The sequence below is a fragment of the Charadrius vociferus genome, unplaced genomic scaffold (assembly GCF_000708025.1).
Source record: "Charadrius vociferus isolate BGI_N301 unplaced genomic scaffold, ASM70802v2 scaffold1044, whole genome shotgun sequence".
NCBI classification, from domain to species: domain Eukaryota; kingdom Metazoa; phylum Chordata; class Aves; order Charadriiformes; family Charadriidae; genus Charadrius; species Charadrius vociferus.
In genome coordinates, this window is record NW_009648254.1 from 9,850 (window position 1) to 23,110 (window position 13,261).

At 49.4% G+C, this 13,261-nt stretch overlaps 2 protein-coding genes across 3 annotated transcripts in view; one reads left to right on the plus strand and one right to left on the minus strand.

Moving 5' to 3' along the window:
• STAR (steroidogenic acute regulatory protein) overlaps positions 1–314 on the plus strand; it is a 3,875-nt gene extending 3,561 nt beyond the window's left edge. Inside the window, exons 6-7 of the mRNA XM_009884352.1 lie at positions 23–116; positions 207–314. Coding sequence (XP_009882654.1) covers positions 23–116; positions 207–314 — 202 coding nt within the window. The remainder of the gene's footprint in view (positions 1–22; positions 117–206) is intronic.
• A 737-nt stretch (positions 315–1,051) lies between these two features.
• On the minus strand, positions 1,052–10,578 carry ASH2L (ash2 (absent, small, or homeotic)-like (Drosophila)). 2 transcript variants are annotated; one of them, XM_009884343.1, is made up of 15 exons: positions 10,516–10,578; positions 9,452–9,597; positions 8,571–8,659; positions 8,150–8,244; positions 7,927–8,022; positions 7,614–7,709; positions 7,309–7,384; positions 5,119–5,212; positions 4,522–4,739; positions 4,133–4,300; positions 3,577–3,770; positions 3,048–3,140; positions 2,585–2,683; positions 2,197–2,256; positions 1,052–1,727 (listed from the first exon to the last, which is right to left on the minus strand). In XM_009884343.1, the coding sequence occupies exons 3-15, from the start codon at positions 8,641–8,643 to the stop codon at positions 1,620–1,622; spliced, it is 1,470 nt and encodes a 489-aa protein (XP_009882645.1). In that variant the 5' UTR covers positions 8,644–8,659; positions 9,452–9,597; positions 10,516–10,578; the 3' UTR covers positions 1,052–1,619. The 2 variants fall into 2 exon arrangements, with proteins under 2 accessions (XP_009882645.1, XP_009882646.1); XM_009884344.1 differs by lacking the exons at positions 2,585–2,683; positions 10,516–10,578 and having other exon boundaries at positions 1,620–1,727; positions 9,452–9,591.
• Positions 10,579–13,261: the final 2,683 nt, after the last annotated feature.

Below are 13,261 nucleotides of genomic sequence, written 5' to 3' on the forward strand. Positions count from 1 at the left end.
GTGCCCTCCTGTCCTCTCACAGAGCTGAGAACGGTCCCACCTGTATGATCCTGCGCCCGCTGCCCGGCCGTCCTTCGCAAACCAAGCTCACGTGGCTCCTCAGCATCGACCTGAAGGTACGTGTCGCAGGGAACCTTTCAAAGTAGAAGCAGGACTCGCGTTCAAGGCAGAGGCTCTGCTCACGGGCTGTGTCTGCTCCTCTCCAGGGCTGGCTGCCGAAGACCATCATCAACCAGGTCCTGTCCCAGACGCAGGTCGACTTTGCCAACCACCTTCGGGAGCGCCTGGCCCGGACGGTGGCCGTGAGCTGCTGACCACAGGCTCTGTTGTAGTGCTTTGTTAGGGGTGAAGTGGGGAATCTTGTAACGGGGTAAGTCAGACGCAAATTAATTACAGCCTGTGCTAATTAGCCAAGGCCTTTAATAGTAGACACCACTAGTTCATACATAGTTTCAATAAATAAATAAACACAGCTTTAGTTATTGAAACTAATTACTTAGGGGGGTTGCAGGGGCCTGAACGAGCACATGTTCGTTGTGCAAACGCAGGACCAAAAATTTGAGCAAAGTCCTGCGTTTGCTCCACTGATGAGCATGTGCTGGCCCATTCAGGCCCCTGCGACCTCCCTAACTAATTAGTTTCAATAAATAAACAAATCTTTAATTAGTGGTGTCTGCTGTTAAAGGCCTTGACTAATTAGTTATGACATGGGGAAGGCAGAAGGACCAGCACATGCTCAGTGGGGCAAACACAGGCCTTGCTTAGCCTCAAACTGTATTCCCCTCCTTCCCCCAAAACACAAACACACCACTTACCCGGAAATGTTATTCCCTTCTCCCCACAATGAAGCAGCTCTAATTTATTTTTCCTCTACAGACACGTCCATGGTGTCAAATTATTTATTCAAAGCTCTGCAATGATGATCATTGTAAACTTGTCAATGCAGCGAGCAGATCTTCAGCTTGTGAGATCTCATCCATAACAAGTCACAAAAAAACCAAACCAAACCAAACCAAACAAAAAAAACAACCAACAACCCCCCCCTAAAACCAAGAGTTAAAGCCTTTATTTTTAAACTGGTTTCCAGTTTGTGGGGGGAAAAAATAGTTTGGACAGAAGCCCAAATTTTAGTCTTACATGCAGTAGTCTTGTAACAACACAATCCCTCTGGCTGGAAGCTGTTGTTTACAGTTAGCCACGGAGCAGAAGTGTCAGTGTGGCTTCTGCACGTGTACATACAGCAGTAGGTCCAACTACAGCCCGCTCGCACGGAACAAATGACTGTTACAACCCAGGTACAGCACATGAGAAGTCAACTCAACGCAATACTTGCCTCTTCAGCTAGCTACACTGTCAGAGTTACTGAAGACTCCAAGAGATGCCCACAAATAGCACAATACATACTAGAACTGCATTCACTTAGACTCCAGCATAGTGCACGGGTGGATCTTCAGCAGGTAACAAATATACATAACGCCTGCCCTCAAGAGCTGTACGGGCTTCAGCTTGTTTGCTCGCTGGCTGATCGTTCTGAGTGATGCATGTTCCTCTAGAATAAAAACCACGCGACTGGATACCCACTGTGTCATTTTTGTTAAAAGCTGCGCCGCCCACTCCGTTTATGGCTCCCAGGGCGGACTTCGTCTTCCATCCACTTCTGTCTCTACGTGATACAGTACGTCTGCCAGCGTGTGCTCTACCACAGCACCCCAGCCCATGTCGCTCATCTGCAAAGGGAAGGAAAGACAGTTAGCACGAGCCGTGACGTACAGGCTCAGGACACAGGGTGACTAACTGTGTTGTGCAGCAGCATTCCAGGACTGTTTCCCTCCTGAAAACATTAGTGGTGTGGGAAAAAAATTCAAAGTCTTTCCTTGGGTAATAATTCAGCTCTCTTACTGATAAAAGATGCCAACACAGGCAAGAACAGGGACTCTATATAACCTGTCAAGAGGAAGAAGACAGCATCTACTATTTAGTTAAAAATTAGCTAAGTTATTTGTTAGGCTATCCGTCCTTAAATATTTTTAAATACCATACTTTTGGCTACACTATCCACGTACAAAGGCTGAAGAGGACGGATACAGGCTTGGTATAAATCAACTCCCACCACCACAACACAATCTCAACCATCGTTTGTTTAAATACCCTGAGGCTATCACAAAGTGGGGGTAAAAAGCTTCAGTTATTACTTACCGGACGGTAAGTGATATCTCTCGGTGGATACTTGAAATATGGCCCAAAGTTTATAGAAACCTATGGAAGACACATTTGTCATTAGATATGAGGAAGTAGCAAATTTCTTCAGTCTTCAGCCCTCATCCCCTCCTACTGCTGTGCTGCCTGCACCCTGTGAGAGCCCGCGTGAACTAACCTCCTTGGCATGAAAGGAGAGCGTTCGTTCAGCGGTTTGATAAAGTTATATCACACAAGTGAACAGCAGCATTGTTCCAGAATAGCTTCACTAAAATAATTCCCATCTTTCCTCTTCACTTGCTTGACACACTCCCAGAGCGCGCACATTCTATGCAATACTAAAACTATGATGGACTTAGGCATTATTTTTCAAAGATCTGTTACTTACCGTGCAGCCTTTGTACAAAGAAATAGCAGGAAAATAAACTCCTTCGAAGATGTCTTTAAAGGCAATTCCTTGGCTGGCACCATTCTTGAAGAATATTATCTGAAAAGAAAATGAAGAAGTTTTTTTGTTTGTTGGTTTGGTTTCTTTTTCCATTGATACTAACTTTTCACGACCTTACTTGTGAACTACAAAGCATTCCTCAAGAGGCAGCTCCCCTTCACCTGACACCAGACAATTACTTAAGTGACAGCAATAACATTACAAGCAAAGGGCGCAGCTGGTTTGCTAAGCTCACGTTTATTGCTGCTTTAATAAAAGCATTCTTTTTTGATGAAGAACTAATGATCAGCTTCCCTTTGTGCTCATTAAATGCTGGCGATTAATACCTTCTGTAAGCCAGTCCCGGCAGGCTCTCCACTCTTCCCGAGGCTCTGCAGCCTCTGCATACCAGCGCTGAACTCACCTGGCTTCCAGGTGCTTGCTTCAGGCTCTTCTCCGCTTTGTCCACAAAGTCCTTCTCTTCAAAGTACAAGTAGCTTTTGAATTTGATCAAAGCCTGAAATATTAGAAAACCACCACTTCAGAAGCAAGCCAGAAAACCCGTTCCCTTTAGTGACATATTAGAGAAGCGCAGTCCTACAGGAGCCCTGCTCTGGGACAGGCGTGCCTGTTGTGTCAGAGCACCCGGGAAGAGTGATTCACACATCTCAAATATTTGAGAACCAGGAGGGGAAGAGAAGATTAAATGAGACGTGGGCAATCTCACTCAGTAGTCCATGCAGAGGCTTTCCTTGCAGAACCTCTCGATGGTTCTGGGTGTTTTGCTTTCTTGAGATCAATGCTTTGGACCTCTCTGCTACGAAGCACAGTGGTACGCAGAGGTAGGATGGAAAGGATGCACTCAAAGGGGGCAAAAGTGAAGCTAGAGCAACCTGTTTTCCACTCGTCCACCTAGCCAACACTTGAATCCGATAGTGAACTCCACACCTCACCTTATCTTTGTAAGTGTCAGGCAGTGATTTGGCAGTCTCAGTATCTTCTGGAAGACTGATGTAAAATCCCAGTATATCACCCTGTCCATAGCCAGATGAATAGTGTTTCCCTATCGACTGGTGAAACTTTGTTCCCTTTTTGCTGCGCCAGGAGTAACTGAACTTGTCATATCCCAGAGGCGCCTGGAGGTTCCCTGCAGAAACCAACGTGTCTTCATGAACATACACAGTGTAGTAGGAGCACCTCTCTGTGTCCCACTTCAGGTTTTGGGACAGTAGTTAATTACATTCAGTTAACAAATACGACTGCCATTAGTACAAATGCATTGGCTACAAGGTTGTACAAGGCCAAGCATGCAACAGCAGAAAGAGTCCACCCGTACTGCAGTTCTGCACAGTGCAGATCACCTGCAGAAAGAGCTTCCCTTTAAGAAAAGCAGCAAAGAGGTGGGCAAGCTGAACACGACTTACACTCCTTAGGTCAAAATGACTGGGGAAAGAAATATAGGAACCAGTTGGAATCTACTGCTCAGAAATATCTGGTAGAATTATTTACCTAGTGGCTGTGACCAGCCTAATCTGGCAGCTGTGTCCGGAGGCATCTCATCCATGGATATTTCAAAGTACCACGCTCCTTTCCGCACTCCATGCGAGGCTCGTACCATTGAATAGCCCTTCTCGCCGATAACGGTCAGTCTGTCATCAGAAATCTTTAACTGAGGAGCTGTGGTAGATGAGAGGAGACGATAAGAGTGGTTCATTTGTGATTTCTAATGTGCGGCGATGGCAAAAGGCAAGCAAACACACAGGAGTGGATTTCACATTTACATCTCTTGAAGCAATTCTGTCCAAAACCTTAATAACCAGTAACACGAGGTTTCAGCAGATGGCCTCTCCTAAGAAGAGCTGGCTATACAACTTGCAAATGGTTAGCAAGCTTCGTACCTCGGTCGTGCAGGGCTAGGAGGACTCGTTCATAGAGGCAGGCTCTGTAGAGGTCCCCAGGAATAGGCTTTCCTGCCCAACAGTCCAGCTCCAGTTTTTCTGGGTCAGGTGCGTGGGGGTCAGGCTCAGCCAAGATGTAACGATATCCATCTTTATTGAAGGGGTGTTCCAAAGGATAACCATGGGGTGGTAAGCGCTGAGCGGAAAACAACGGGTCACTGTGAAACACAAAAGCTACAGGTCGGCATCTCACGGCGGCTGTGGTTCAGTCACACCTCAACCCAGGACAGTCTCCTACAGAGCTGCACCGGCAGCGCTCACGGCTTGCACGCTGCCTTCCTTCCAAAACAGTCGGTGCCAAATGAGCATATAGTCATCTACAAAATGAGCGCATACTCACCTATTTCAGATAATTTCTAGCATGCGATGTCTCAATAACATCACAGGGTTATGGCACGATTCCCCATACATCTTCCAAGGGCAGAGACAGGCGGGAGGCAGCTTAAGGCATCAAAAGTGAAGCTGTCCTGCTGACTGGCGTACAACACCTCCCTACAGATGCTCATGACTGTGCCACTACATCATCTTTCTTCTTACCTTCTGGTTTTCTTGGCTGTTCCCGTGGTTCCTCCGTCCTGCTGCTTGCGCTTTGCTCCTCGTCCCTTCCCACTGCCTCCTGCAGCAATTCCTCCTAACACAGAAACCGGGGGATATTAAGCAGCTGATGATCAGAGAGAGCCCGTGAGCATGGAGTCTCCAAAAGCACAAAGGGGCAGAAGCAGCCAAATTAAAATCGGTTCAAGAGCTCAAGTACCTTCCTCCACACTTATATTTGAAAACAGACTTTACTGAAAATGAGCATAGCAAAATCCCGAACTTTTACGTAGCTTCTAGTCAACTTTTGCAATGTATAAGTTTAGAGTGGAAACTAAGTGAGATTTATCAACCAAATGAGCTCAACTCAAGTCTTTAAGCTGAGAATTAAGAATCTTTTCTGTCATCAAAAGATCTACAGACAGCACCACTGGGATCCACTTCAAAAGCACTGTTATCAGCTTTCATGGAGATTCCAGTCACAGCTCAAATTTATTTCTGCAAAAGAAGCAGAAAACCCAACCTACAGCACACACTATCTGATTTTAAGCAAAGTCATCATCCCAGTGACACGCTATGCTGGAGGAACACTCTAACACTGATAAGCAATAAGCACTCAACATCAAATTTCCATCTATAAAACAAAATATACCCAAGTCGAGGAAAAACGAAAAGCAACAGAGGTGTTTCTCTTCAGCATTACCAAAATCACTACTACGATTGAACAGCGTATCATTTTGCATTACAGCACCCAATTTTTACTCACAAATAGAACTATAGTATAGGAAAAGCTACCCATCAAATGTCATCAAACAGTATCAGTGTAACGTTTTAATATGTTAAACTGTATATGCATTTTATCGTTACACCATTTCAAAAAAGATCACTATTGATTTACGAGGAAAGCTATAGAATTTTTATGTACTGTAGATAAACACCTTTACAAACCACATACTGTGTTGGAACTAAAAACACAGTCAGCTTTTAAATTATCAGCATTCCCCCCACAGTGTAAGGGATTCAAACCATTGAAGGAATACCATATTCTGCACAAACATGACGTGATCTCAGCTGCACATGCTAGTTTTAGTCCACACACACATTGAGGCTTTCCAGCTTGTCATCACTTATTTACCTAAACAATGAGAGTACCACACCGGCTCACAGATTCAGACCACTTATTTAGGCATTAAGATTTAAAACTACAACAGTATCAGGCCAAATCATACAAAGTAAAACCAAACATAAGTAAAAACAAAACTTGAAACCAGTCAAGTGGGGCAGAATATGGTAATTAAAAGCTTCTAACTGCTAAAGATTAAAACGTGACGTTGTTATTTTGTATTAAAGTATTATTGCAATCACATCAGGGCACGCCTTTGATTTTTAATTGACTTTACCTTCCAAGATAATTGAGCAAAAAAAGCTTTGCAAACAATAATACTTAAGTTTTAGAAGCTGAAAGGTAAATATTCACCTCCCAAAGAGGCTCCACCTGTAAGAACAGAAGTGGCACCACACATCTGTCAATCTTCCAGAAATTAAAGAAAAAACAACCAGTGCATGAAATTGAGACAATGCAGCCTTAGACATCTACAACCCTGTTTTAAAAAGCCCCAAACACTTCCTGTTAGGTACTATTTGAATGTGTTTAATACCGAATGGTGCGGCCTTGCGCACAAAGACATCTCATCAGCAGTTAGTAGTACAGTAAGATTATTATAACTAATCTCAGCGAGACAGGCAAAGTTGCTAGCACAGCTGTCATTCCGCAAAAAGGAACAATAGTAAAATGCAAGCAGTGATTATAAGGAATAATATATATTTTTCCCAACTGCTTTCAAATCTCAGAGTGAGGGAGACAGGAAATCTGAATAATACAACTAGGTAAATTAAAATCGTTACAGAAGAAAACTGACAAACTCAGGTTTCTTGCAAGCATCTTGATTTAGTTGGCTGCCATGAAGAAAAGAGTTGAACTTTCACAGTAACGTCAAATTAATCTATCTCTATAGAAAGGCATGGGGAGACTGGCTGACCATATTTTGGACACAATAAGCACAAACTCAGTTCACGTGAGAGGTTTAACTGCAGTATCTCAACTGACGTAACTGCACAGACACCCAGCTATAGGACTGGGAAAACACAGCTTAATCCCAAATATTCAAAAACCGCCTGATTACAAAAACTTGCCATTTAAGCTTCCACTCGTGGATACAGCATTGTTCTGTTTCTGGTTATCATATGCAGGACCAATATTGGCAAGATCCTGAAAGAGAGAAAAAAAGAAATCTGTTGTATACTCAAGCAAACTTAGCACTCAAAGCCTGAACTCCAGGTGCTGGAGTACTCCAACACATCGCTTGGCACAACACAGGCTCACAGTGTGACTTGGCTAAGCTTTGCTCATTTGACTGAGCATAAGCCACCAGCAAAAAGAAGCCCCCCTTTCTCCCAACTCCCCCCGGCACACTTTCCTTCCATCCCTAATTACATACTTGGTCTAGAAGTCCAAACTTGGGGTAATCTTCTTCTGGGTCTTTACTCCCTGGGTCCGGATGCTCTTTCACCAAGAACACATCTCTCTCTTTACACTAAGATACAGGAGGAGTTTACGTTACACAAGTAAGGTCATATCAAATTCGTTAACAAGTGTTTAAATCATAGTATTTACTATTAATACGTGTATCAGCCACATAAGAAGCATCAGAATCTTCTCCACTTAGCTCTAAGTCCAGACCAGCAAACACGACAGCAGACAACTGTACCATTCACAGAAAATCCTCCATGAATTTAACTCCAAATACTTACCATAGTTTTGACAATATTGTTTGGCCAAGTCATTTTTCCAGGTCTCTGTCGTGTTGTCATACACTCCCAGTATTTATCAATAAATGGGATAATATCCTGTAAAAAAAAATAAAATTGACTCTTAACAGTGGGTCAGAAAGTCTCGCTGCCAATACGTTTGAACTTGCTCTTCACTGAAATCACAAATTACGTAAATACGCGACGATTTTTATAGCGGCTATACCTTATCTTTTGAGAACATAGTTTTCGGGTGCTCGTCTTGTGTCCTTGACTGCCACGTTAAGTTGGCCAGAGCACTAAGGCACATTTCCTTGAGATCTTAAAAACAAAAAGACACCAGAGCTAGAATTACACTTCATGAAGATCAAACGCACTCATGTACACAGTGATTATTAACCACACAGCACCCATGCTACCTCGAATAACAGTAAAACCCTCTCAAGATCTGTCCTAACTCAGCAGCCCTCACTAAACAGAGGATTTTCACTATCTTAATAAGTTAGTAACAAAAGAGCAATATATGTCTAGAAAAAGCTGCACACGCTTGTTGCTTCTATGGGAATTTTTAGTCATTTTTGAAAAGTTTCAGCAGAACCCTCCCTCCCTCTTGCACAAAATTTCAACGAATATGCTTTTACACTTACTTGCTTGTTTTCTTAGGAAATACGTGTTCCCACTGTGATGGCAAACATTGCAATGGAAACTGTAGTTGGTCATGAAGGGCAGACACGATCTGCAAAAGAGCATGCTGATTTGTAAGTTCTGGTGTACCCATTGCTACATCAGGTTAAGAAATTAAGTATTCTTTACTCCATCAGGTTAAGAAACTAATTATTCCAGGTTAACAAATTAATTATTCTCTTCCTCTCCAAAACCAGAAACATCTTACAGGTTCAATGATATTTTCGTCAAATTAGGTTCATCACGAGCATCGAGAAGAGCTGTAAAGCTCTTGAGAAAAACATTAAGCAAGCTAAGTATTGTCTTGTTTTAAGAAGTCTTGATATTCATTCAGCAAAACAGCAGACGAGAACCCAGAAGCTCTGGAAAAGAAGCTCCATGTGAGTCAATTAATTTTAACTGGAAATCTAGAGTACTTCCTAGCAACAAAATACAACCAAAAAGTTAAGTATTTAGTAAGTCTAAGGTCAGATCTACATAGGTTCTAGAAAGCAAGCTGAATTCACTTTTCAGTTACAGATTTTACTTTTTGTTCATGCCAATTGAGAATGTCTGTTGAAGGCCACTCTGCTTTTCAAATAACACTTACAGACCTCTAAAGCACTAAGTCCAAGGGTGGCTCTGACAGTCCTGAGGTCTGGTCAAAGATTTTTCTAAAGCTGAAATGTACAAACACAAACACTCCCTGCTGTGTTGGGTACAGTTTTTGTTATTTACATAACACACTGGTTTCCAAGTGTCCAAGGACCTGGGCACCGTCCCGGCCCTTGGGAATTTACACTCTAAATACTTCCATTTTTGCTGACCAAAGTCTCACACCCAGCATTAAGCAGAGCTTACGTACGTGGTGTCAATGCCAAACGTGTCCGCTGTGAACCACTTTGTACAAATTCCACACTGCAGCTCTATCTCTCCCAGCTGCCGTCCGTTCTCTTCATCCACTGAGCCTGCCTGAGCATCCAGGACTTCAGAGTTGTCCCCGGCAGCTTCCTACAACCAGAGCAGATCAGCAAAATTGGACTGGCCTAAAGATTGACTGAATCAGACAGGAAGAAAGTTTTGTGCAATAACCTGTCAAGACAGGAGAATTTAGAGGGAATAATTTTTTTTCTGCCCTCATATACAGCCACGCTGTGATGAACTGGAATTAATTTGCAGATTCAGTTAGTTAGAACCAGTCAGATGGGTGAGGATTTAATTTCCAAAATAATTCTTTAAAGAACTAAAACTGGAGTTAGGAGAACTGAAAGTCCTTCTCACCCGAACCACGGCAACATGTTCACATTTTGTTTCCCCAATAACTACCTTCTCATCTTCTGTATCTTCATCTTACTCCTGACTTAGGACAAATAAGCATCCTCAGTTTTCCAAGATTACCAACAGGTCAGGCATTGCCAGACATAATCTTTGTTAAACAGAAAAACTTTACCTGCTGAAAAAGATATCTGCATTCCTTTTCCTATGCCACATACAACCCACGGCCATCTCACACCTTCGCACCTCCCCTGACATCCACTAGATCGCTACCAAATAAGAATCCTTTGGCAAAATGTGCTAGTGAGGAGGGGGGGGGGGGGAAAGAAAACCGAAATGGGAGAGGGCTAGCTGTCTGGTGAAGAGGTATCCCAAGGACAAGTCTCAGCCTGCAACAACCCACAAGAGGGAAGGATAATTTCCATGTACAGGATCCCCAGCTCTCGCAGACCCGCACGGACTCCACCAGGAGGGCAGCTCTGCTGCAGGGACAAGCAAATTGTCCCTGCACGGCCATCCGGGCAGCACCCTCACCGAGGGGCTGCACGTTCAGCTTTGGCCACTCTCACGTTCCGCCCCTGTCCCAGCGCTGCAGAACTCACCCCCGTGGACTGGGCCTCTCCCAGCGAGCCCCGGCCGCCCCCAGCCACCTACCAGGGGGTCCTTTCCGTTGGCGGACTCTGTCTCCAGAGCTGTGGTGACATCGACCAGGGCGGCATCCCCCCTGCGGGAGCAGAAATGGGTTCCTGAGAGGGGCCCCCAACTCGGCCCTGGAGGAACTGTGGTGGGGTGCAGCCTGGTCCCGGCACCTGGCATGGACTTGGAGAAGCCTGGTGTGGACTGGGGCTGACTGGTGCGGACTGGGCCCAGAGCCTGACAAGGACTGGGGCTGACTGGTGCGGACTGGGCCCAGGGCCTGACAAGGACTGGGGCTGACTGGTGCGGACTGGGCCCAGGGCCTGACAAGGACTGGGGCTGACTGGTGCGGACTGGGCCCAGGGCCTGACAAGGACTGGGGCTGACTGGTGCGGACTGGGCCCAGGGCCTGACAAGGACTGGGGCTGACTGGTGCGGACTGGGCCCAGGGCCTGACAAGGACTGGGGCTGACTGGTGCGGACTGGGCCCAGGGCCTGACAAGGACTGGGGCTGACTGGTGCGGACTGGGCCCAGGGCCTGACAAGGACTGGGGCTGACTGGTGCGGACTGGGCCCAGGGCCTGACAAGGACTGGGGCTGACTGGGCCCAGGGCCTGGCATGGACTGGGGCTGACTGGGCCCAGGGCCTGGCATGGACTGGGGCTGACTGGGCCCAGGGCCTGGCATGGACTGGGGCTGACTGGGCCCAGGGCCTGGCATGGACTGGGGCTGACTGGGCCCAGGGCCTGGCATGGACTGGGGCTGACTGGGCCCAGGGCCTGGCATGGACTGGGGCTGACTGGGCCCAGGGCCTGGCATGGACTGGGGCTGACTGGGCCCAGGGCCTGGCATGGACTGGGGCTGACTGGGCCCAGGGCCTGGCATGGACTGGGGCTGACTGGGCCCAGGGCCTGGCATGGACTGGGGCTGACTGGGCCCAGGGCCTGGCATGGACTGGGGCTGACTGGGCCCAGGGCCTGGCATGGACTGGGGCTGACTGGGCCCAGGGCCTGGCATGGACTGGGGCTGACTGGGCCCAGGGCCTGGCATGGACTGGGGCTGACTGGGCCCAGGGCCTGGCATGGACTGGGGCTGACTGGGCCCAGGGCCTGGCATGGACTGGGGCTGACTGGGCCCAGGGCCTGGCATGGACTGGGGCTGACTGGGCCCAGGGCCTGGCATGGACTGGGGCTGACTGGGCCCAGGGCCTGGCATGGACTGGGGCTGACTGGGCCCAGGGCCTGGCATGGACTGGGGCTGACTGGGCCCAGGGCCTGGCATGGACTGGGGCTGACTGGGCCCAGGGCCTGGCATGGACTGGGGCTGACTGGGCCCAGGGCCTGGCATGGACTGGGGCTGACTGGGCCCAGGGCCTGGCATGGACTGGGGCTGACTGGGCCCAGGGCCTGGCATGGACTGGGGCTGACTGGGCCCAGGGCCTGGCATGGACTGGGGCTGACTGGGCCCAGGGCCTGGCATGGACTGGGGCTGACTGGGCCCAGGGCCTGGCATGGACTGGGGCTGACTGGGCCCAGGGCCTGGCATGGACTGGGGCTGACTGGGCCCAGGGCCTGGCATGGACTGGGGCTGACTGGGCCCAGGGCCTGGCATGGACTGGGGCTGACTGGGCCCAGGGCCTGGCATGGACTGGGGCTGACTGGGCCCAGGGCCTGGCATGGACTGGGGCTGACTGGGCCCAGGGCCTGGCATGGACTGGGGCTGACTGGGCCCAGGGCCTGGCATGGACTGGGGCTGACTGGGCCCAGGGCCTGGCATGGACTGGGGCTGACTGGGCCCAGGGCCTGGCATGGACTGGGGCTGACTGGGCCCAGGGCCTGGCATGGACTGGGGCTGACTGGGCCCAGGGCCTGGCATGGACTGGGGCTGACTGGGCCCAGGGCCTGGCATGGACTGGGGCTGACTGGGCCCAGGGCCTGGCATGGACTGGGGCTGACTGGGCCCAGGGCCTGGCATGGACTGGGGCTGACTGGGCCCAGGGCCTGGCATGGACTGGGGCTGACTGGGCCCAGGGCCTGGCATGGACTGGGGCTGACTGGGCCCAGGGCCTGGCATGGACTGGGGCTGACTGGGCCCAGGGCCTGGCATGGACTGGGGCTGACTGGGCCCAGGGCCTGGCATGGACTGGGGCTGACTGGGCCCAGGGCCTGGCATGGACTGGGGCTGACTGGGCCCAGGGCCTGGCATGGACTGGGGCTGACTGGGCCCAGGGCCTGGCATGGACTGGGGCTGACTGGGCCCAGGGCCTGGCATGGACTGGGGCTGACTGGGCCCAGGGCCTGGCATGGACTGGGGCTGACTGGGCCCAGGGCCTGGCATGGACTGGGGCTGACTGGGCCCAGGGCCTGGCATGGACTGGGGCTGACGGCCACTCGTCCCCAGGGGTCCCCGGTGCCGGGCAGCGCAGGGCGCCGGGGACAGCCGTGTCCCCGCTCAGAGAGGGGGGGACCGTCACCACCCCGTCAGGGTGACAGGAGAGGTGGTGGTGCGGATGAGCGCAGGAGGGATGGCTGGAGAGAGGGATGGGGAGGAGGAGAAGCGATGGGGAGATGGAGGGATGAGGCAGGGACGGAGGGAAGGACGGCGAGGAGCAGCGAGGGAGAAAGGGAGGAACGGGGGAGATGGAAATGGGAGGGATGGCGAGGGGCAGACGGTGGAGGGGAGGGAGGATGGAGATAGGGACGGAGGGAGGGATGGAGCCGGGGACGGAGGGAGGGGAAGAAGGACGGCGAGAAGAGGGGAGAGG